The sequence below is a fragment of the Otolemur garnettii genome, unplaced genomic scaffold, assembly GCF_000181295.1.
Source record: "Otolemur garnettii isolate 467f Iridium unplaced genomic scaffold, OtoGar3 scaffold00066, whole genome shotgun sequence".
NCBI classification, from domain to species: domain Eukaryota; kingdom Metazoa; phylum Chordata; class Mammalia; order Primates; family Galagidae; genus Otolemur; species Otolemur garnettii.
This window is the reverse complement of record NW_003852461.1, coordinates 3,643,820-3,666,189: the sequence shown is the minus strand read 5'-3', so window position 1 is coordinate 3,666,189 and position 22,370 is coordinate 3,643,820. Positions and strand designations below refer to the sequence as shown.

General features: G+C 40.6%; 1 protein-coding gene across 2 annotated transcripts in view; it reads right to left on the bottom strand.

Annotated features, from left to right (window-relative positions):
- Positions 1–4,533: 4,533 nt before the first annotated feature.
- PRKAA2 (protein kinase AMP-activated catalytic subunit alpha 2) overlaps positions 4,534–22,370 on the bottom strand; it is a 50,171-nt gene continuing 32,334 nt past the window's right edge. For both annotated transcript variants that reach the window (XM_023515108.1, XM_023515107.1), the window contains exons 4-9: positions 21,993–22,137; positions 20,689–20,776; positions 18,175–18,399; positions 13,560–14,064; positions 11,662–11,788; positions 4,534–10,128 (exon numbers count right to left, since the gene is read on the bottom strand). In XM_023515108.1, coding sequence (XP_023370876.1) covers positions 9,890–10,128; positions 11,662–11,788; positions 13,560–14,064; positions 18,175–18,399; positions 20,689–20,776; positions 21,993–22,137 — 1,329 coding nt within the window. In that variant the 3' untranslated portion in view covers positions 4,534–9,889. The remainder of the gene's footprint in view (positions 10,129–11,661; positions 11,789–13,559; positions 14,065–18,174; positions 18,400–20,688; positions 20,777–21,992; positions 22,138–22,370) is intronic.

Here is a 22,370-nt window from a genome sequence, read left to right as displayed (position 1 = left end):
AAAAATGTTTAGTGTTAAAACCTATTAAATATATTTTAAAAGTACTAGGGGTATCGAACCCTGGTTGGATCACACACTGAACAAATAAAGAGCTGGTTGGACCCCATGTTAAGTATGCAAACACTAACAAAAGCTGATTAGCCAAAAAAAAAAAAAAAAGTCCCTACATACTTCTCACTATATAAGCAAAAAGTGAAAAGTGTTCAGCATATGGCCTGTAAGCTCTAGGATGAACACATCTGGTCAAACTATTTGGTGTAATCTAATATAAACTAGTACCTAATTACTTTTATTTAAAAGCTATATTGTATTGATTAATAGTAATTACTTTTTAATGTATTCTAGCCGTAGTTCATGCGGTTATATTCTGTTTTACTGAATTCAGCCACATTTTCCTCCACTGAAGTGTTCAAACTAAATCTGGAAGGGTTTTTTAAGTAGAAACACTGTAACTAAGTCTTCAGTGACGTTCCCAGCAGATGTGATCTGGGTCTTAGAAACATTAGCAGAAAGAATCAAAGGAAAGGCTGAGTTCCTATTTGTTTTTAATTTTATATAAAAAGATAGCAAAGATAACACCAGCCTGTCAGACAAAAGGCACCACAAAGAGGCCAACACTGGCCCACTCATAAATTCATTTATTTGTAGGTCTGGCCCCCAGCAATCTTTTTTTCTTTTTTTTTTGAGACAGAGTCTCACAATGTCACCCTAGATAGAGTGCCGTGGCATCACAGCTCACAGCAACCTCAAACTCTTGGGCCTAAGTGATTGATTCTCTTGACTCGGCCTCCCAAGTAGCTGGGACCACAGGCTCCCGCCGCAACACCTGACTATTTTTTCTGTTGCAGTTTTCATTGTTGGTTAGCTGGCCCAGGCCGGGTTTGAACCCATCAGCCTCAGGGCATATGGCCAGTGCATAACCACTGTGCTGTGGGCGCCAAGCCAGGCCCCCAGCAATCTTAATGTGTCCCAATAGAACCTTCTCCTCTCCCTCCCAAGTATGTCTGTGATACCTGTAGTCTTCCACGATGGCTCCGCATCCTTTGTGATCAGGCCCTTTCCTGCAAATCTTCAGAACTTTTCTAAAGTATATTCTAGGGGGGACGTACTAGAAATGAAGAGAAAAACATTACGACAAACAGTAAGAAGTGGCTGCGTCTGGATAACAGGGGATGTTTCTCAGCTTCTTCAAACTTCCTGTACATTTCAAATTTCCCACAAGAAGCGTCTACTACTTGTGGAATTTAGGAAATAAAGGGAAAGCATTTCCACTGATACAAAGTCATGCTTCAAAGTTTAGAGAAAGAAAATAGAAATTTTCACTTATATATCCTGACTTCTAGGTTCACATTTTTCTTTCTTTTTACTGAGGGCTACAGTACAGTAACTTTTCAAAAAGTACATTATCCAGGTGGGCCCAACTTATTCGCATAGGCCCTTAAAATTGGAAGAGGAAGGCTGAGACTCAGCCGACCAGTCAGTTGCATGTGGTGGAAGAGAAGGGGGCATCGGAAGCAGGAGCTCCTGCTGCTGGCTGTGAAGCTGCAGGGAGCCATGGGTCAGGGGATGCTTCCGGAGGAAACCGTCCCTGGAATCATCTGGGAAGGAACCAGGGACCTCAGAGCTACAGCAGCTTGGAATTAAGTTCTGCCAACAATTTTCCCGAGCCTGGCAGCATAATCTCCCTCTGAGCTCAGCCCCTTTGGTTTTCAGCCTGAGTGACTTGAAGCAGAGACACCACTAAGCCCACGGGATTGCTGATGCACCTACGGGTGAGAGAACGAATTTCCGTGAAGTTTATAGTAATTTGTTACAGCAACAATAGGAAACTAATACAGTGACTGAAGTCAGAATCTGTAACGTACAAGAAAGGGAGGCAGAAATGAAGAACAGATGGCGAGAAACGTCCAGCGAGTTCCAGGCAATGGTTCCCTGTAACGACTTTCTCTGTAACTACTGGTTGACATGCAGAATTTCCGCTTAATGACCGAACAGAAACAAGGAATGGCTTTCAAATTAACCAGAGACTTTAATGTGATTCTGTGGAGAACGCTTACAAGCAGTCAGACTGCTCTGCTCGTCTGTGGGTGCCGCCTTTGAGTTTCAAACAGTGCACACGTGAATCGGGGGTGATCAGAGGACCTGTAATCGGAAACGCCGTGGGATCCACTAAGACCTCAGTTCCGTACGACGGCTGGGGGGCGAACCCTCCCTACTGCTCACCTACCACTCAGAAAAAACCCACAACAAACAAAACTGAAATTTAAACCTATGGTTATTTTTTATACAAAAGTCCTGGAGGTCCTTTTTTGTTTTTGTTTTTTTACTGAAACCAACTATAAAAAGTGGTCCCAATTTCAAGTTTAAAAAATTTTAAATAGACAGCTAATAAAATGCTCCAATGGGTTCATGTATCAGGAATCTTAAGGGTTTCTTTTTTTCTTTTTCAAAGATGGGCTAAGAATGAATGAATATGGGATTTTTTTTTTTTTTTGCAGTCTTTTGGCCGGGACCAGGTTTGAACCTGCCACCTCCGGTATATGGAGCCAGCGCCCTACTCCTTGAGCCACAGGCGCTGCCCAATATGGGATATTTTTGGAAAAACTGAGTGATTCCTAGCTGATGGATCCTACGTCATCTTATGACTGTCGTGAACAAATCCCCACAGCTGTTCACTTTCAGTTTTACTTGTTGCACAGAGAGTCCACACTGTATAATAGTTAAGCATACGCGATAAAGAATACAACCATTTCTCCTAAAACACCACCAAGACTCTAAGAGTTCACAGTTCTAACACAACTTTACATTAAACATTCAAACCATGGTTGTACAATCATAGATGTTTGTGACTCGTCTTTAGAGAAAGATGTATTTTGGTACATTAAGGCAGCTTCAGCCAACATTTTAAGAAGTTCTGAATACAGTTTGATATTATTTTCAAGAAATTTAAAATGTTGCTTAAAACAAGAACACCATAACTTACGAAACTGAGGTCTTAAACATTTTAACTTACTGTGTTCTCAGCACATAAAACTTACATAAAAATCAAGGTACTCATCCTATCAGTATTATCAAAGATCATCATCAATTAAAAAAATGAAGGGGGTTACATTAAATATGGGGATATAAACCCTGTTTTTCAGCCAGGGCCTTCCAATAGTTTCTCACACCCATCTGTGAGGTAGGTTATTATCTACATTTTATAAACGAGAAAATTATATGAGGTCATACGACGTGCTGCTGTTGAGATTCCAGGTTAAGTTCTGTTCTTCACTCCCACTTCAGCTTTCCTTTACAGATTTTTAAAGGTTAAACATAAAGACGGCTACTCCCTGCACTCACTTTAAAAGCACAAGAAGGTAGCCGAATGTTTACCAAGGTGACGTAAAAAGTGCAACAGGTTGAAATAAATAGAAAGATGCGTCTAACAAACCACTTCTGACGAAGGTAGTGTGAGGCTGGCCAGAGGAACTTAGAAACTGGCAGAAACAAACAAGGCAATCGTGTGTGGAGGGCAGAGCTCAGGAAAAGGGGACGGGATCAGAAAAAAGAAAATAGGGTTTCAACACATTTGACTGTTACTGTTCCTGTAATTTGGGAGAAGGCACAATTTAGTGTTTTTTTGTTTTTGAACATTTTAGAACAGTGGATCTATTTCCTTTTTCCGTTTTTGGGAAATGTTATCTGTCTGGGAAAAAGGGCAGATGGGGTAACAAAACTTACGTAAAGGGGGGTTTTACTTGTGCAAAACGCATGCTTCAATTAGCAGGGAAAATGAGCCCTGCTATTCTCCTCCGCTACAATGTTTGTCTCTCCTTGAAATGTTAAATCAACACAAAGCAGCAAGCCTCAAATGAAAGGAAAAAAAATCATACTGTATGAACCTTGTCAAAATGCTACAGAGAGTCCACAAAGTTTTCCTGGGATGGTATTTTATAAATAAATACTTAACTCTTTATCCTGGAAAGAATGTTCTACTCTAAGTTCTCCTTAATGACACTTTAAATGTAATTAAAATTTACCTACCCTGCTTTGTCCAGATAATCATGAGCTACTTCCTCCAAGTCTAAATTGCTTGAGATAAAAACTACAGTTACCAAAAGTCACACGTACAGTCCAGGCTACAAAATTGGCCTTGCTATATAAGGACAGTAGTAGATATGAAACCGCTCCCAGTATTAATACAGACCCACAATCTGATAACGCTTCTAGACTAAGGGGACCAGATTTTAACATTGGTAAAGCGGGACACCATTGACAGGGGGCGGGGGCGGCGCGGGGCAGCGCGGGGCCTGACAACAATGCAAACTTTGATAAGCCGTTCTCGATAATCACTTCTCAACAATTACTTGTTATTATTACAGTTCAACATTATAAAATTAACAAAAGTAATATAAAACTCATATCCTGGCAAAATAGCCACATGGCAGCCGAAAACCGTATATTCCCTTCCTGTTCTCCTGCCTGTTAGTGCATTCTTTCCAAAAATCGGGACTTTTTAAAAAGGCTGCGGGACACAGGACAAACTGTTAAAAATCAGGACTGTCCCAGCAAAAGCAGGACGTCTGGTCACCCTATTCTAGACCCATCCTGATGCTTGTCACGCTATGGCTGAAGAAGTTTAATTAAAGTTCAGTCCAGTGTAGACTGCGGGGACTGTTCTCTAGGCTACTACTGTTCAGTGGCATCAAATGCGACATAATTAGATGTGGGGAAAGTGAGTAGGGACGCATGCCAGCAACTTGTTTAAGTAAGGTTTATGCAATTCTTAAAGCTCACCAAACCTAAGTTACATTTCAAAGTTTTACACGGTTTGGGGGGGGGATCTCTCACAAGCCCATAATAATTAGGTAGTCTGTGAATAGAAATATACTCTACGAAAATAGTGTCCTATCCTCTCGTAGGCATACAAAATGAAAAATTATCAATCTGTCTATGAAACTTACAGAGGCTTAAGTCAGATAATTGTCAAAAACGATAATAATTTCGATAGGGACGGGGTCTGGTTTTCCTTTTTAAAAAAAGATTGTGCTTCAATAATCCCATGAATAGAATCAAGTCCTAAAGTTTCTTCAGTATTTTTTAAGCACCCTCATTAACTTGAAATACTTACGAAAATGAATGTGCTTATCATAAATAATTCAGCCAATTACATCCAGTTAGTACAATCAACTGTTCAAACAATTATGCTAAGAAATATTCCGTGAAGACTACTCTGTCACTCTAAGACTTGAAAGCAATACATCTGTTTATTTTTATTACCAACTACTCACGTTTGATTAACTCAGACTGTCCCTCCCCAGAGGAAAGGTGGTGTATATTAACGAGCTGAAAGCTTCCAAAGAGCTTTCTGCTCCTGCTTCCTCATCTGGAACACGGTAAAAATACTTTTCCTGGTTACCTCTCAAGGCTATTGTAAGGTGACCGATATGGAGGGTCTCTGGATCTAAACATCACTATGAAAACATCTAGACCATTTAATGTTCTGCTTTGTGCCAAATGGATATAATGTTTTACCACGCTTGGTTTTCTGGATGACTCCTGCCATTTGGATTCCTCTGGTAGTTGTATTTAGAAAAATATTCAAGTATATGCCTTTGAAATGCCTCACGAAAGCAAAATAGAACATTCACACTAGTATAAAAACTCTAAATATATAAAAAGTGTACGCTGACACAAATCACGTGAAAAGGCAGAACTTTAAAGTTCAAAGGTACCTCTCAGGTCCTTTCATCTCTCTCTCTCCCATTTCATGGGTCACAGAAATGAAGCCTAACGTAGGATGTCACTTATCAACAGATTGCACTTACACCTCACCCAGAGTTCTGAACGGAGTCTCTGGTATTAAAATAGATTACATTCCCTATTTAAAAAGCCATAGGATAACAGGAGGACCAAGTAAAGAAATGCCAGATTGAAAAGGTTGGGGTCTTAAAAAACAAACCCAAACAGACAAAACTGTGACTACGTCTAGCGTTTAGATATTGAGATTTGACAACGATCATAGGAAATCATTAACCAGTGCACAGACAACTACATGGTGTTTGTGGGAGGTTCTATTCCACGCTTTTTCATTTTATATAGGAAAGCTGTGGTTCCTACATTAATCAGTATATTTCACATTAATAGAGGCTATGGATAAATCCAAATAGTCAAAACATCTGTACCATTGATGGTGACTGATTATTTACTACATTACCTCTCATTTGATTCTAAAAATCAATCTGTATTCCCTGAGTACAAACTGGCTAGGGAATAAGAGAAAGCAAGCACAGGATTACATAACTGTTCTGGAAACCCAATCTGCGGAAAATTGAGAACTGTCTGTGCTATGTATAGCCAATTCCCTGACAAAGAAATAACTGTTATCTCTGATTAATTTAGGCTCCTGGATGGTCTTCACAGATGGCTAATATCAAGGATTGTAAACACCTGAAATTACAAAATTGTCTCGTAAAAGGTCTGTGGATGAAATAAAAAATCCAACTTGTAAGTGGTTTGCCTGCTCCTTTCCCTGAATATCAACTTAAGGTGTCTGTCTCCAGAGACAGGGTTAGATCTAAATACAGCATCCTACACTAAAGCATTTAGAAAATGTTTACTTGCCATACATTTTGAAAGTAAGAATCAGTACGTGGACTCACCACCCCCCGAGCCATGAGTCACTAGTCTCTTCATCTTTTCTTTTTCAAGTAATCACATTATTTAAGGTTCTTCAGTCACTCAACACCAAAAAGAATAAAGGTTGCACCCAAACAATACTATACCCTGATTAAGAAACGCTGCTATAAAACAAATTGCAGACATTAAAAGATTCTGTTTAACCCAGCGTTCACTCAAGGTAACCATGCCTGGGAGTTAAAATGAAATGATTCTGATTTAGGACCTGATTCTCTCCCAAACAAATAAGGGGGAAAGGAAGTGTCACCCTAACTTTATCCTTCACCACCCTAATTATGGTAACCTGGGACATAATTTTCATACAAAAGTTATCTTCAAATTTGCTTCTGGTCATCAGATATTTAAAAATGGCAAATTAATTTGGGCAAAGCAGGGTGAAAGTTGAAATGATTTTCTTTTTTCATGGAAGGATCTTTCAGGCTTTGACGCTCATATCCACCGTCCCTCGTGACGGGGAGAACAGCATGTAACATTATTCAAATTTACTCCATGGGTTCTTTCTTGTTCTACAGAGTGTATCGAAGGATCTACTTTGGGAAATGCTATTTTAGAACCATAGGGAGTCCACTTCTGTGATACAGCTAAGGCTTTATCTATAACCTAACATTAGACAATCTCCTCCAAAATATTACCTGGAAGGAGGTGTTCTTGGCCAGAGCTACCCACTGCATCTACAGTTTAGACTGAGATGTGGGAACTCTGCACTAGCAACTGGTTCTTTCCTGCTCTGTGCCCAATCCTGGGTGGGGAACCTGTGGCCAACTTCTATTATAAGGGTGGAACAGAGAATCAGTGAAGCTTTTCTCGCCTCCCTTGGTGCTTAAAAAAGAACAATCTTGAAATCAGAAGGTTCCAGACCCCTGCATGAGGCCAGACTGAGTCTCCTGGTATCTTTTTTTTCTACAAACCAATGTACTACCTACCCTCTAAAATTCACAGAATACCCGTGTGAACTGTGATTGCTGGTTCTCCTAAAATCCAACAGGCAGCTGTCAAATGTGGATGTTCATAGATACTGGCAAGAATGAGAAAACAGTCAATAAATCAACTCAAAAGACATGATCGTCATCCATGTGCCTTTGATGGGAACAAGCGTCTAATATCTGAGTGATCAGACCAACGAAGTTTAAATGCCACTAGACTCATTTTCGCTGTTTCTCTGCCTTTAAAATTGTGACGGATTTTGTCACTTGCAATAAGGGATCTGATTAGTTCCCTATTTATAAAATCATCCATTCACAATCAGGCAAATATTAATAAGTGTCCCTGTTTTTCCCAAAAGAGGTATGTACACACTTGGAGAAGCCAAAACCTTGCGTCATCTATAATGCACATCAAACGAACACAGCAGGACTGCTTATCCCTGTACAAAGATCATGAAAAGTATTACCCTTTGGTGCCACCAGATGGCAGTCTTTCAAAGATTAAACCTTAAACGATCTCAAACTATAAGCCCACCCTTCTTCCAAAATTAGTGAACAAGGATTCCTTTCACTTTGATATTAAGAAGACGTATAAGTTACTTAACATCATGTTTTAAAAGGTCTACAAAACAATCTGATGGGACACAATGGACACTCCTGACTCAGAAACTATTTAAGGATAGACAGACTTGTTTGCCACAAACATAAAAGAAACCTGGCCTAACACTCTGATTTGCTTCTTGGTAGAAAATACATTATTTTTGGCAAAAAAGAAACCTGTCAAGGTAATGTCACTTTTCGTTTTCAAGAGCTTAATATTTTCTAGGGTAAGTCAAGATGAATGAGATTATTACCTACAGCAGAAACGTAACAAATGAATAAATACAATTAGATAAATTACACATGATTTAAAAATTAAATACTTTTACTAAAACAATATAATCGATGAGTGACTATCTACCCTGCTATATATAGTGTGCGGGGTTTTTTAATCTTAAAAAAACCTTCACAAAGAAAAACAATATGTTTGGTTTTCAATTAAAAGCACTGGTATGTGAATACATATATGTATACACGTAAATGATACATATATTTATTCAAGAGAGAACTCTTTTAAATATTTAAGGCTTCCCTGCCCTACCAGGTTCAACAGTGAAGGTCACAGCCTATCAAGCTTCGGAAGAGCACAAACGCCCTTCAGGCCACAACAGTATTTTCAAACTGAATGGCTAGCAACCAAGAAAGGGAACCAGAAAAAAAAAAAAAATCAGCACTGAGGATCAAGTAATAAAGCTTACAGTGCCCAGGGAAGGGGGAGGTCAGGAAGGGAGCAGCGTGGAATGAAGACTTGCCACTATGAGATACAACAGGATCCTAACCTCCTAACAGAGGAAATAAAGATCAAGGTAAGAGAGAAGCTCTGTTAAGGGACTGTGGACATCTTGCTTTGTTTCATTTAACTGTCTATCTTACTCTTGGTGAAGGGCAAAAATAACTAGAATCAAAAAGAATTTGAGAAAGGTAGGTTTTCCAGGTAAATTTTAACGTGACAAGAGTCTATGAAAACTGCTGCAATTCCAGATATTCTAAAATTAAGTCACACCTTGAAGGCTCTTTATAAGATAAATATATTATTCAAGGAAATCTCAAGATAAAATCCAGAATGGCCTGCATTTTCTTTTCAGGAACCTGGAAACTTGTTTACTGTGATAGGACCATAGCCCTTCTGTTGAACACTAGGTAGAATTTGTCAAGGACTGTTAGAAGAACTTGGCTTCTGAATTTAGGGGAGGCAAGCTTTTATGATGTCGACATTTACATAGTATCTTATTAACGGTTGTTTTCCTTTTTAATCTTCCTGCTCAAGAAAACTGGGGACATAAACAAACCAAGGCCTACAAAATTTGAGGGAGTAAACTGGATCTACCGAAACAGTAAAGCAAGGAGGTATTGGCAAACCACCCTTCCATTGAGATGGTTTGTCAGTGAGGTGCGTTAATCATCTGAACTCACGATCGTAACTCACCATCTTTACCGATGTTCACCTATTAAAAACACTGCCTGTGTACATTGATCAGAGGCACAACAGAATCACAGATTTCTACAACAAAGTCCAGATTTTTCTTGTTCTCAGTAATTTCACCATCATTGTGTGTCCCCTGGAAATATTGATGTCTCTCAGTTAGTATTACAGATAATGTCATCCAGATGGAAGATAATAATTCAAAGAATATATCTCATTTTCACAGTGCAGTAACAGGAAGACAGAAACCAGGGACAGACCGTCAACGGGCTAACGTAGTGATCAGACTGGCACACATTTCAAAAAAATCCATGGTGTGACTGCCCAGGCGAGGCGACGCAGAGGACACGGTGCTTCCCGTTAGAGAGCCAGTGAGAGAGCTCGACAGTGAATGGCTCTCCGCAGCTGTAGAATCGAAACTCGACCTTGGTCTGTGTAAGCCAGCAGCAGAGCAAGAACGCTGAGGTGTTGAGGAACCGGACCTCTGCTCCACTACCTCGTCTGAAATGAGCCAAAGAGAAGCAAAATTTGCATGGGATGCAGACTTGCCCACGCCCTTCCTAACACGCAGTCAATGCATCTGAGCCAGGGCAACTTAACAGTGAATGTCAGGCTTCTGGTGTTAGGAGCAGCGGTGGCAGCACCTCCCACAACCACAGCAGACATCACTAATCAATCGCTCGCTTACAGAGTCAGAACAAGGCCCCTAAATCCTTCCCAGTGGAGTATTTGTTGCTAATGGTGAAATCAAACTCACAGTCCTACATGTGAAGAAAGCACATCTTTGGCAACTTAGTTTCTCCTAGTGCATCAATAAACAAGTCATTATGACAAAAACAAAAATTACCACTGTGCAGGGGTTCTGAACCTTCTGTGCACAATGGAATTGCCTTGGTTAAGAGAAGGTAATGCCAGAGAAACCTGGTTAAAAATGCAGATTTCTGGTCCCCAGGACCAGTCTCCAGAAATTCTGATTGGGTAGGTCTGGAGTCGTTCCCAGGAATCTGCATTTTAATCAGAACAGAGAACAATTCTGATGAAGGCGGTCTGGGACCCATGTAAACATTCCTACTGGGGACAGTAGTTTCAGAATGAAATTTAGATGGTCTGTTTAAAAATGAAAGAATGAAAATTAGATGGTCTGCAACTGACTGTAACTCAGTTCTACTCCTACTCCAATTCTAGTGCCTGACCCTTGGTTTTATTCTGCTTCTACCCCTCAGGGGCCATTGAACTGAATAATCCTATTTGGTCTACCCAGGCTTCATTCTTGGCACACACCAAGTACTCAGACATTGACTATTTTCTGTGATTCCGCTGGAATCCAACCAGAATCTCAGTAAAGGCCTCTCTGACCACCCAGGCCACCAAGGATGAGAGCAGTTGATGAAGAAGAAAGCTTAAGATACTATATTCTAATCAACAAAATGTGAATGGAGAAATGTTATAAGAAACCTGACAAGTAAGCTACGTTAGGCAAAACTTGCTTCCTTGCTGTTCCTTACCTTTGCTCCACAGCCGATGCTTAAAAGAACTTTTTATGCCAAGGAAGTACTTCTTTGGAAAAGGTGCTGGGTAAGGGTGGCACCTGTGGTTCAGTGAGTGGGACACCAGCACATATACCGAGGGTGGCAGGTTCAAACCTGGCCCCGGCCAAAACTGCAACAAAAAATAGCCGGGTGTTGTGGTGGGCACCTGTAGTCCCAGCTATGCAGGAGGCTGAGGCAAGAAAATCGCCTAAGCCTAGGAGTTGAAGATTACTGTGAGCTGTGATGCCACCGCACTCTACCAAGGGATATAAAGTGAGAGTCTGTCTCTAAAAAATAAAATAAAATAAAAAAGAAAAGGTGCTAGGTAAGAGATGGTCCATGTGCATTTCATCCTTTCCATTTCACCTATATTCTGGTTAAGTCTAAATTACTTAACAACCAGCACAGGAGACCTGCCCACTGCGCCTTTAAGAAGACTTTAACATCTGGTCGACCCCTGTGAAGTTTTCTCTTCACAGAGCTCACACCTGCTAAGCTTCCTTACCATCAATGCTTTTAAAGTCCAAAAGGTAGCTCCTGTTGTCAACCAGGTAAAGTTGTAAGCTCATTTTCACATAGTTCCCAGTCACTGGATTTTTTCTTCTCACACGAAGATGGTATGCATTCACTACCTAAAATGGGAAATCAACAAAAACAACAACCGATGAAACGTCTCCCTTCTTATTGTGAAGAATGTCAAAAACTAAGGATGGTTAGGGCGCTGGACCCATGTACCAGAAGTGGCGGGTTAAAACCCAGCCCCCGGCCAAAAAAAAAAAAAAAAAAAACAAAGGATTGATAGGATCTGGAGCAGGGAGGAAATTTCTGAATGACTTTTTAAAGATATATTATAGGTAGTTTACTTTTAGCATTTATTTAATACCCTCTAGCAGTAATGTTTGTGTACAGTAATTATAATTTAAAGGGAAAACGATTTGAATGAATTTAGGGTACTGAGAAAAAATAAAACGTGAACTTCGAGGCTATCCAGACTGTAGCCTTTATTCCAGATATGCGTCCTCTGTAACAACCCAGTGGTAACACTGGCTGCCCCGTCCCTGCTTAAATACTTGGACCGATAAATACGGAGTGGATGGAATAAAAGGGAGTGAGCATGGGAATGGTCTGCATCAGGTACAGTCACAAAACAGAAATACCACAAAACCCAGGAGGAAAAAAGAGAAAAAACAGCTACAGCTCAGATAAAGAAGATTCTGAGCTTTCAAAACATCTAAGAAATTATTTTCAAAACTTTTTTCAGCACAGATTTTTAAAGATTTTTGACCTTTTTTTTTTTTAAACTAAAAACTGCTTCAAAAATGAGATATCTGGGCCAGCAGAGGTGGCTGGCACCTGTAACCCTAGCACTCAGGGAGGCCGAGGCGGGTGGATTGCCTGAGCTCATGAGTTCAAGACCAGCCTGAGCAAGAATGAGACCCTGTCTCTACTAAAAATGGAAAACTGAGGCAAGAGGATCACTTGAACCCAAGAGTTTGTGGTTGCCGTTGCCATGAGCTATGACACCAAGGCACTCTACCCAGGGCAACAAAGTGAGACTGTCTCAAAAAAAAAAAAAAAAAATGAGAGAACTGTTTTTTAGGTGGTTTTAAGAAAATACTCATTTATTCATTTTGTGTACAAATAATGAAATGAGAATGATTGATTTAGTCAAGCCTGTCAAAGGAATACTTACATGATAAGTTCAAACATTTCTTTGCCCTTTAAAAAAAAGTTAGCAATCCACAAGAAAAGAACAAGAGTGAAAGGAATATCTCTGAAAGGAAAAAGTGCTCCCCATATATTCAAATAGAGCATGAAATGCAATGGAACAATAATGTTTTTAAAAAAGCAAAATGTGGGCTGAAAAGTACTAAAAGCACTAACCAATTAAGACAAAATTTCCCAACTTGGAGCAAAGTATTTGTTTACTGAATAATCTGTTTTGACCACTAGCTGTTATAGCCATCCACTTCTGCTCTCCCAAGAAATTAAACAAAATCAAGTCTCCATTAAAGAAGAAAGTAAAAACATACTATCTTGGAAGCCTCACGACTTTTTATTGCTATGATGCATACTGCAACAGGTAGGCTATCTTCTCAAATGATTTCAAGTTGATTATTTGTTGTTTCTTGACCAAGAATATTGTTTTATTATTCAAAACATGTAGGTCTCAGCATCAACGGCTCCTCATTCCAATACAGAGATTATTTGTTTTATTTCATTTGAATGCATATGGTATGTTACTGGAAAGAATGGTGTTTGACAGCCCAAAGAAAGGCCAACAAATTTATATCTAAGTGAAAAACAACTTTTCTTGACCTCAATATTCACCCCAGCAGCTCAGAGCAGCTTACATGGAAAAACGGCTTCTACATCTGATCTGAATACACGACAATTTCCCACCTTCCATTCAAAATCCAGCTGCTTCATAGCGCGGTAAACTTCAGCCATGATGTCATAGGGTTTGCTCTGGCTTCGGATTCCAAGATGCCACTTGGCTTTCTTCACAGCCAAAGGCTTGGGCTTGGTGGTATTGAGCGCGTCCAGGGGACACTTTGCCTTAGGGCTGTCTGCTATCAGGGGTGGCATCCTTTCCGGGTGAGGCTTCAGGCCCGGGGGAATGTGCATGGCGCTGTCATCCATGAAGGAGCCAGTCGGGGGGCTGGAGGCGAGGTAGAACTCACTGGCCTGGTTCATGATCCTCCGGTTGTCGATGATGAGGTGGTAAGCCACTGCGAGCTGGTCCTGAGGGTCGCCACTGTACAAACTGTTCATCACTTCGGATTCCGTGCACTCAAATTTTTCACACACTTCTCTCACAGCCTCGTCGTCGATGATGTTAGCATCGTAGGAGGGGTCTTCAGGAAACAAATAAGTGGGCAGATCTTGTTTAAACCATTCGTGTTCTCTAGGAGAAACACCGAGACACACTACTGTGAGAACATACTTCAGCAAGTCCCAGATCACGTAGACACAGAGTAATACAACGCAACGGAGGCAGAAAGACCTTGTCGCTGCCACTTACTAGCTGGGCACCTCTGGGCAAGGAAATTAACCCTTACCCTTGGAAAATTATGGTTACGAAGACTTGAGCACTTAGCTGACATTTTCTCAAAAAGGAACCAAGTGAGTCTGTCACAGCAAGGAAAACAGCTACAGCTATTTGTTGTGGATAAAATGCAAACTTTCAAGCAAAAATGCTAAATTCTCTATAATTCGTATCTACCTCCAGCTTTCCAATACCTACGATTTTGTGATGCTTAGTGTTCATAATATGATTTTTTTTGACAGTGTATAATGAAAGGTGTCACCATTTAGAAACAGTGCATAGATCAATAACCCAATATTTTCTAAATGACCAATACATGGTGTTACAGAATCACACATGCATAAAAGAGCCATTCAAAATACAAGACAGACCAGTTAATTATAATGTAATAAAGTACAACAATTCATTGATATATTTTCTGATTTGATACTGCAACTAACATGTTAGGCTTTGGCTTAGTATCAAAGAAGAATACTACTGTTATCTAAAAGGGTATTAAAATACTCTTTTTTCCCCCCCAACCACTTATCTGAGTGAGGTCAGAGTTTATATACTGCAACTTATAGAAAATATTGTAAGACTGAATGAAGATGTGAGAACTTAAGTGTCCTTGATTAAGCCAGATATTAAAGAGATTTGCAAAAATGTAACATAATGTCTTCTCACCATTTTTTTTTGTTTTAAAAAAATGGGCTTATTAATAGTAAGTGAATTAGTATCTTCTTAATTTCTCAGTTTTACTCTTAATATGGTAAATATTGATAGGTATAAGTTACCTTTGAAAATCCTCTTTGAGGTCCCCAAGAATTTGAGGTAGAAGATATCAAAACCAGAAAGTGTGAGAACCGCTCTCCCAGGTCTCATCTTTCCCACCCGTCTGGGCCTCTCCCCCTGACGCTCCCATTGCTCTCTATAACATGAGCCTTTTCTTCTAATACACATTACCACTTCAAGATTGTTAAGCATCACCACCTGCAGAAGTAAGTACCCCCCCCCCAAGCTAAAATTCAGATCAAGATAGATTCTGACTAAATGTTTCTATGCACTGATTAATTCACTTGTTTTGTGTGTTTGTTTGTTTTTCGTTTGTGCCTGGGGCCGAGTTTGAACCCGCCACCTCTGGTATAGGGGGCCGGTGCCCTACTCCTTTGAGCCACAGGTGCCGCCCCAATTCACTTGTGGCGATTTACTGAGGACACAGTTACTGAGGGCATAGTATGGACAAAAAGATACACTCCTCCCCACAGAGGTTATATTCTAGCTGAATACACATTAAAAACAGCTACAAGTATACAGATATGAGAATCTTGTGATAAAGATCATATTAGAAAAGCACAGCACGTAATTCAGAACGTGAGGCCGGGGATTAGGGGAGCCATTCGGAGTAATATTTAAGCAGATGCCAACTAGAGTGATCAGGGGTCAGCTAAGCAAGGAATCGGGGAACAGGTATTCCCAGTATTGGCCGAGACCTTGAGACAAGGAAGAGTTCTGCTGCCGCTGATGAACATGACTGAAGGATTTTAAACAGTCGGGGTGACATAATGTAATTTGCGTTCTATGAAGATTATTCTGCTTGTGGTACAAAAATCGAACTGTCAAGATAAAGATGCTGCTGGCAGGTGTGACAGTCCGAGTGAGAAAGGAGGGCGTGCCCGGCCCTGAAGACATCTACGGAGGTGAAACTCCTACAGCTGCTGGTTCAGCTGTCACGACACTGGGCTACCGGTGCTGACCTTCTGTTAAGCTTCCCCGCTACACTGAGAGCTCCCTGAAACAAGGACTGGATCTTCCTTAGCTCTACCCTGCCCGTCAGTCCAGAGTAAATGCTCAACAAACACTCAATAAATACATGATGAATAGACACGTGAAGTGTGAAGACAAAAATTAGTGTTTACCTGCTATATCATTATTGTAAGCATTATGCTCCATTTAAGTTGAATAATAAAAACTGAGATAGTTTTTCAAAAGAAGTAACAGAAGACAGAACATAATATTACGTGTGTAACATTTTTAAAATATCAATGACAAATAGGAAACTTGAGCACTTTCAGAATGAACTCCCAAATTCCACTCGTCTGTAAAACAATGAAATACTAGCAAAGTGTGCAACTTTTTCAGAGCTATGGAAAGGAGACAAAGCCTGCAACAATCGGAGAAGGGTTTATTCAAGAAAAATGGCTAAATCTCAGTAGGAAAGGTGAGATGTGTAGCTTTTTAAGCTGCCCTATATCCATCCCCCCTTTTCCAGCTCCAAAGTACCTTTTAAAACCAACAGCCTCGGCTCAGCGCCTATAGCTCAACCGGCTAAGGCGCCAGCCACGTACACCTAAGGTGGTGGGTTCGAATCCCCAGCCCGGACCCGCCAAACAACAATGACGGCTGCAACCAAAAAATAGCCGGGCGTTGTGGCAGGCGCCTGTGGTCCCAGTACTTGGGAGGCAGAGGCAGGAGACTCGCTTGAGCCCAGGAGTTGGAGGTTGCTGTGAGCTGTGATGCCACGGCACTCTGCCCAGGGGGAACAGCTTGAGGCTCTGTCTCAAAAAAAAAAAAAAAAAAAAAAAACAGCCTCATAACCACATACTGAGCAAACAAGCAGTGTAACAACCATCACAGTGCCAGGGGAAGAACAGAGGAGCAGAACAGGTTTGCAGGTCCCGAGAGAATGCTATTATTGGCCATGTCGCTCTAGCATTTGCCTGGAAACCTCTACTAACGGGCCTCGTCTTCCTGGACCTCACTCAGAGCTCACTCACTGAAAACAGTCTTTTTCCTTAGGGCATTTGTCAAACAAAACTGCAAAATAATAAAATCAATGACAATAGTCTAACATCTCAACTGTCTGAAAAGGCAATGAAAATTAGGTAAACAAGCTGACCAAAAAAATTAGAGAAAAATTAGGAAATAAGAGTTTCAAAGGGGTCTCTGAAAAGCTCTGATATAGTCTGTGCTTGCCAAGCAGTTGGCAGAGGTCACAGAAACAACTACCTTAGCCATCGTTGACTCTAAGAGTCAGAGATCTCAAGAGTCACGCTGGCTTATGACAAGAAGGGGGAGGGTTCCGGAAAGTTGACAAGAAAAGGTGTTTGTGACTAAAGATGAAAATCCTCTCAGAAACACGACAGGGTAAGCAGAAGGCACTGAATCATCTTGCCACACGTACGTGACAGAAAGGTCACATTTGCAGTAGCATCAGCAAGAGCACATTCCAAAGTTTCTCCCACAACAAAAAATCATTCACAGTCAACCCACTAGCAGCTACTGAATTCAAAACCTTGGCAAAACTTTGTGCTTGATGACATCAATCATATGTAAAGTACATAAATCTCACCCTGCTTTCTGAAATTTGTTCAGATATTTTCTGAGCACAGACTATAGGCCCACGCCGCCCAGCAGTGTATACGGATTCATAATTGTAGTCCTAATTTGAGAGGGAAAAGACACACTGACAAGTAACTAGATACAGGACGGGAACGAATAAAAGCACAGACAAAACGTTGATGTGGTAGCCACGGATGCCCCTAATGCTGCCGGGAAAGCAGAAACTTTCCCAAGGGAGGTGGCAAGTGAGCGGAACTTCAAAGGACAAATGGAAGTTTAAAAGCAGAAAGAACTTCAAGGCAAAGAGAAAAATATAAACGAAGACACGAAGGCATAAAATCTATGTTATGCTTGAGGAATAAGGACAAGTTCAGTGTGGCCGAAGCACTGGTGTAAAGGATGAGGTGGTGAAGGCAGGAGATGGACCTCAGCAGTGAGCAGAGCTTGCCTCCAAAGATGACTTGGCTAAGACAAAAAGTCTGGGCAGCCATCTAAAGTATGTGAAAGTCATAACATCAGCTTTATGTGATAAGGCCAGGAAAAGACACTTAGGACGTGCCACGAAGTCTAGCAGAAAGCAAACTTTCAATTAGCATCTCTGCTATGCTATGAGAGAACGTTCAGAGCAGGGGCAGAAAGCATCATCACCGTATGTCTTTGATAGTTGATCGTTTCAGAGGGTCAACCTGCAGCATATGCATCAGGAGAGTGGCCACAGAACGATTGAGATATTCTGGGATATAGAAAACCCCCCCTCGGATCTTCTTAAACAACGTCGGTACGTGCTCATCGTCAAACGGGAGGGTGCCGCAGAGCAGAGCGTACAAGATCACGCCGCAGCTCCAGATGTCAACTTCGGGGCCGGCGTACAATCTGCAAAAGAAGACGACACCGTAACACGAGATGCGTGTGTCACACTGTCCCCTGTCTGTGCCCTGCTTCTGTGTCCACGTGGAGAATAAAACAGACTCGGTGTGTATTGATTTCCAAGGTCTTTTATGAAGTCCATGGCCATGCACCAAGTCAAAGGTTGTGGCCCAAAGAGAACAATTAGTCCAACCAATGACTATTCAAGTTTGGCAAATGCACGGGTGCTTCCGTTTCTTACAAACTCATTCAACTGTAACTTACTAATTTAAAAATTTTGTATTTTGTGTGGTTGATGTTTGAGAGAAATATCAAAGGACATAGCCATAAATTTGAAAAAATAACACTACAGTGATAGGATAAATCTTTTTCCCATAAAAGTATTACAAGAAAGGCTCGGCGCCTGTGGCTCGAGTGGCTAAGGTGCCAGCCACATACACCTAAGGTGGCGGGTTCAAATCCGGCCCAGGCCCACCAAAACAACAATGAAGGCGGCAACCAAAAAAAATAACTGGGCATTGTGGCGGGTGCCTGTGGTCCCAGCTACTAGGGAGGCTGAGGCAGAAGACTCGCTTGAGCCCAGGAGTTGGAGGTTGCTGTGAGCTGTGATGCCACAGCACTCCACCTAGGGAGATAGCTTGAGGCTCTGTCTCAAAAAAAAAAAAAACTATTACAAGAAAGAAAATGCACGTAGAATAGAATTTTGATCCTTGGCACGCCTATTTTAGAGAATACTGGAAACCTGTAAGTTCCTAACTGACCCTGTGTGAACAGTACTGACCCTGCATCACATTATCCTGAGAACCTACACATACTCCTTCCAGACTAATCATCTGCTAGCTCACAGGACTGAGATAAGCTTTGATGCAGATAACCTACACCTGGAACATTATTCTTTTTTTCTCTCTCACCTTCTGGAGTATTAAAATTCCCAGTAGCACATTCCCAACTTTAAACTGGTCTGGGGTAGCAAAGTAAAACTCTACACTTGCAGGGTGAAGAACATAATCTATTTCTGCCTCAATTGCCACCTGTCCTTTACATCACCTGCTGTACTGTCCAAACTCCTTGCATGGACTGAATGTTTATGTCCCCCCAGAATTCAGATGTTGAAATCCTTCCTCCAGGATAATGGTAATAGGAGGTGAGGGCTTTGGGGATTAGTGCCCTCTATAACAAAGACCCCAGAAAGCTCCTCAGCCCTTCCACGGTGTGAGGTTACTGTGAAAATACAATACTATATGAGGAAGCAGACCCCGCCGGACACCAAATCTCTCAGCACCTTGCTCCTGGACTTACCGGTCTCCAGAGACTGTGACAAATAAATTCACGTTGCTGATAAGACACCCAGTTTATGGTATTTTTCTAAGGGCAGCCCAAAGGAACTAAGAAACTCCTACACCTGCCCTGGGCAGTAATACATTTTCAACATTTTCTATCATAGAGTTCTTTTGACTTTGTAAATCACATGAGTGACATTGGTCACTGCAGAAAGACTCGAGGTTACTAATCTGTGTAAACATTTTTTTACGATGGACCAATGAATTCGTGACATGAATAACTGCACAATCACTGCTTGTATAGTTAAATGTCCTGAAACAGCAATACTGTCCCCCCAAAATCTCATTCTGCCAAAGATGAAATCTAAAACAATACTCTATAAGATATGTAAAGTATTATTTATTAAAGTATGATGTCTGATAAATAAATTACACTAGCTTAATTTTAGCAAATGCTTACTCTTTACCTACATTTTTCTGAAACGAAAGATATATGAAATCAAGATCTAGTTCAGTTCTTTCTTAACAGAAAAAAAGTCATAAACACATTTGTAACAACAGCTAAATGAAACATTTAAAAAAAATTAATATAACCACCAAAGTAATAAAAAAAAATGAACAATCTGTTTTTCTTTTTTTTTGAGACAGTTTCACTGTCACCCTGGATAGAATGCCCTGGCATCATAGCTCACAGCAACCTCAAACTCTTGAGCTCAAGCAGTCCTCTTGCCTCAGCCTCCTGAGTAGCTGGGACTACCGGTGTCCGCCACAATGCCTGGCTAGTTTTCCCATTTTTAGTAGAAACAGAGTCTCACGCTTGCTGAGGCTGGTCTCGAACTCTTGCCTCAGCCTCCCAGAATGCTGGGATTATAGACCTGAGCCACTACATCCTGCTCAACCAATCTGTTTCTACCACGTTATAAATCTTGCCTTCTAAAGACAACATACTGTAATTAAGTCTTATCAGAATGAAGGCAAGAGGACAAATCCTCCCTGTCCTCTGATATAGAATTACCTGCCTGAGATGACTTCAGGGGCCGCATAATTTGGAGAGCCACAGCTCGTTCGTAGAAATTCCCCATCTGACATCATATTAGATAGTCCTGAAAATAAAAGTAATGTTTACCTATTGCTAGACATTTTTTTACAGCAGACATACATAAAAATATGAGTAAAACCTCAAGTCTTTAATGTTCCATAGTATGACCAAAAAGTTACAGCATATACTGTGTATGATTGGAATAATATTTCCTTTCTAAATAAAAATGTTGATTCACTTTACAAATGAGGTTTTCGAGACTACTACATTTTTATACTAAGTTTTCAAAAGCCTTTTTGAAAATTCTGTCATTAGAAATCAGACAGGACCTAATTCATAAACAGACTACGTTTTAATTCAACATAGGAAAAAATTATCGACTGAATAAAACGTCTACTTGAACTAGACAAACTACTTTCCTGGTTTTTAGCTTGAAGATAAAATACAGACAAAAATTTTAAACAAGTGACACTAAACGTTGGCATCTTCTCTCACTCTGTGTCACCCAGCATTTTTCGGCCTGTTTTATCTCATGGCACATTGGAAGCTATAGGGTAAACTTCTGCGCCACACTTAAATTATGTTGATCAAAAAAAAAAATAAAAGAAATAAAATAAAATAAAAAAGAACATACTTATTGTGCTTTGCACTTCTTTTGAAAATAATGTAATTAATGATCTTTAAAAATTCTGGCAGCACACCTGAGATTCTCTCACAGCACACAGTTGGAAATCACTGCTATCATCTCCCACTTTCTAATCTTCCTCTTGAAAACTCTTCTTTAAGATCCTTTCCAGGCATGTTAATCCCACAAAGTGTGTGGCACTTGAAGATCACATTTTACCTTTTACCTCTAACAAAAATCGCGATTCTCTAATCAGGTCGTTAGACGTCACCCAAAGACTCACTGGCCTTGGATCAATTCAGAAGGGCTGTAAAACTTTCTCCAAATTTTCATGTAACTCTGTTTGCATTCTTCATGCAAAGTGGGGCATACTTTTATCAGATTTTCAAAGGCGCTTGGGACTTCTCTCCTCCCCTTCCAAAAAGAGCCCAAAACATTTACGCATCATTTCCTTACAAGGTCAGGCAGTGGAAAGGTTTACCTTAGTAACAGCCCCCTTACTTGTCTAAAGGTATCTGCAATTGTTTAAGTGCAACTGAATGAACAAAACAAGCTATTGAGGACACATCAACTGATCTCTTATTGGTACGGGATTTACAAAGTTGAAATGTCAAAGGCAGCTAGTACGTTTCTGATCAACCCTGGAGTTACACACCAAAATCAGCTATCTTGGCATTCATGTGGGCGTCCAAGAGCACGTTCTCCGGTTTCAGGTCTCGGTGAACCACCATGTGTCTGTGGCAGTAATCCACAGCGGACAGGATCTGCTGGAAGAGCCGCCGGGCTTCTATCTCCTCAACCTACCAAGCAGGAAAGGAACTGCATTAAGAGTGTATGGGATATCTATTTAGCACAAATTTTTATTTCACGATTAGATTACATATAACTAAACAGGCTAAAATTTCTGTTCAAATTCTCAACAAACCAGAAAAAACCAAAACTTGTCAAAGCTCAATATGTCAACAGACCAGTGGGAAGGTTTTTAATCTGTCAGTGGGCAGAAGCATTTAAATTTTTCTCTCTCTTGGCTCGG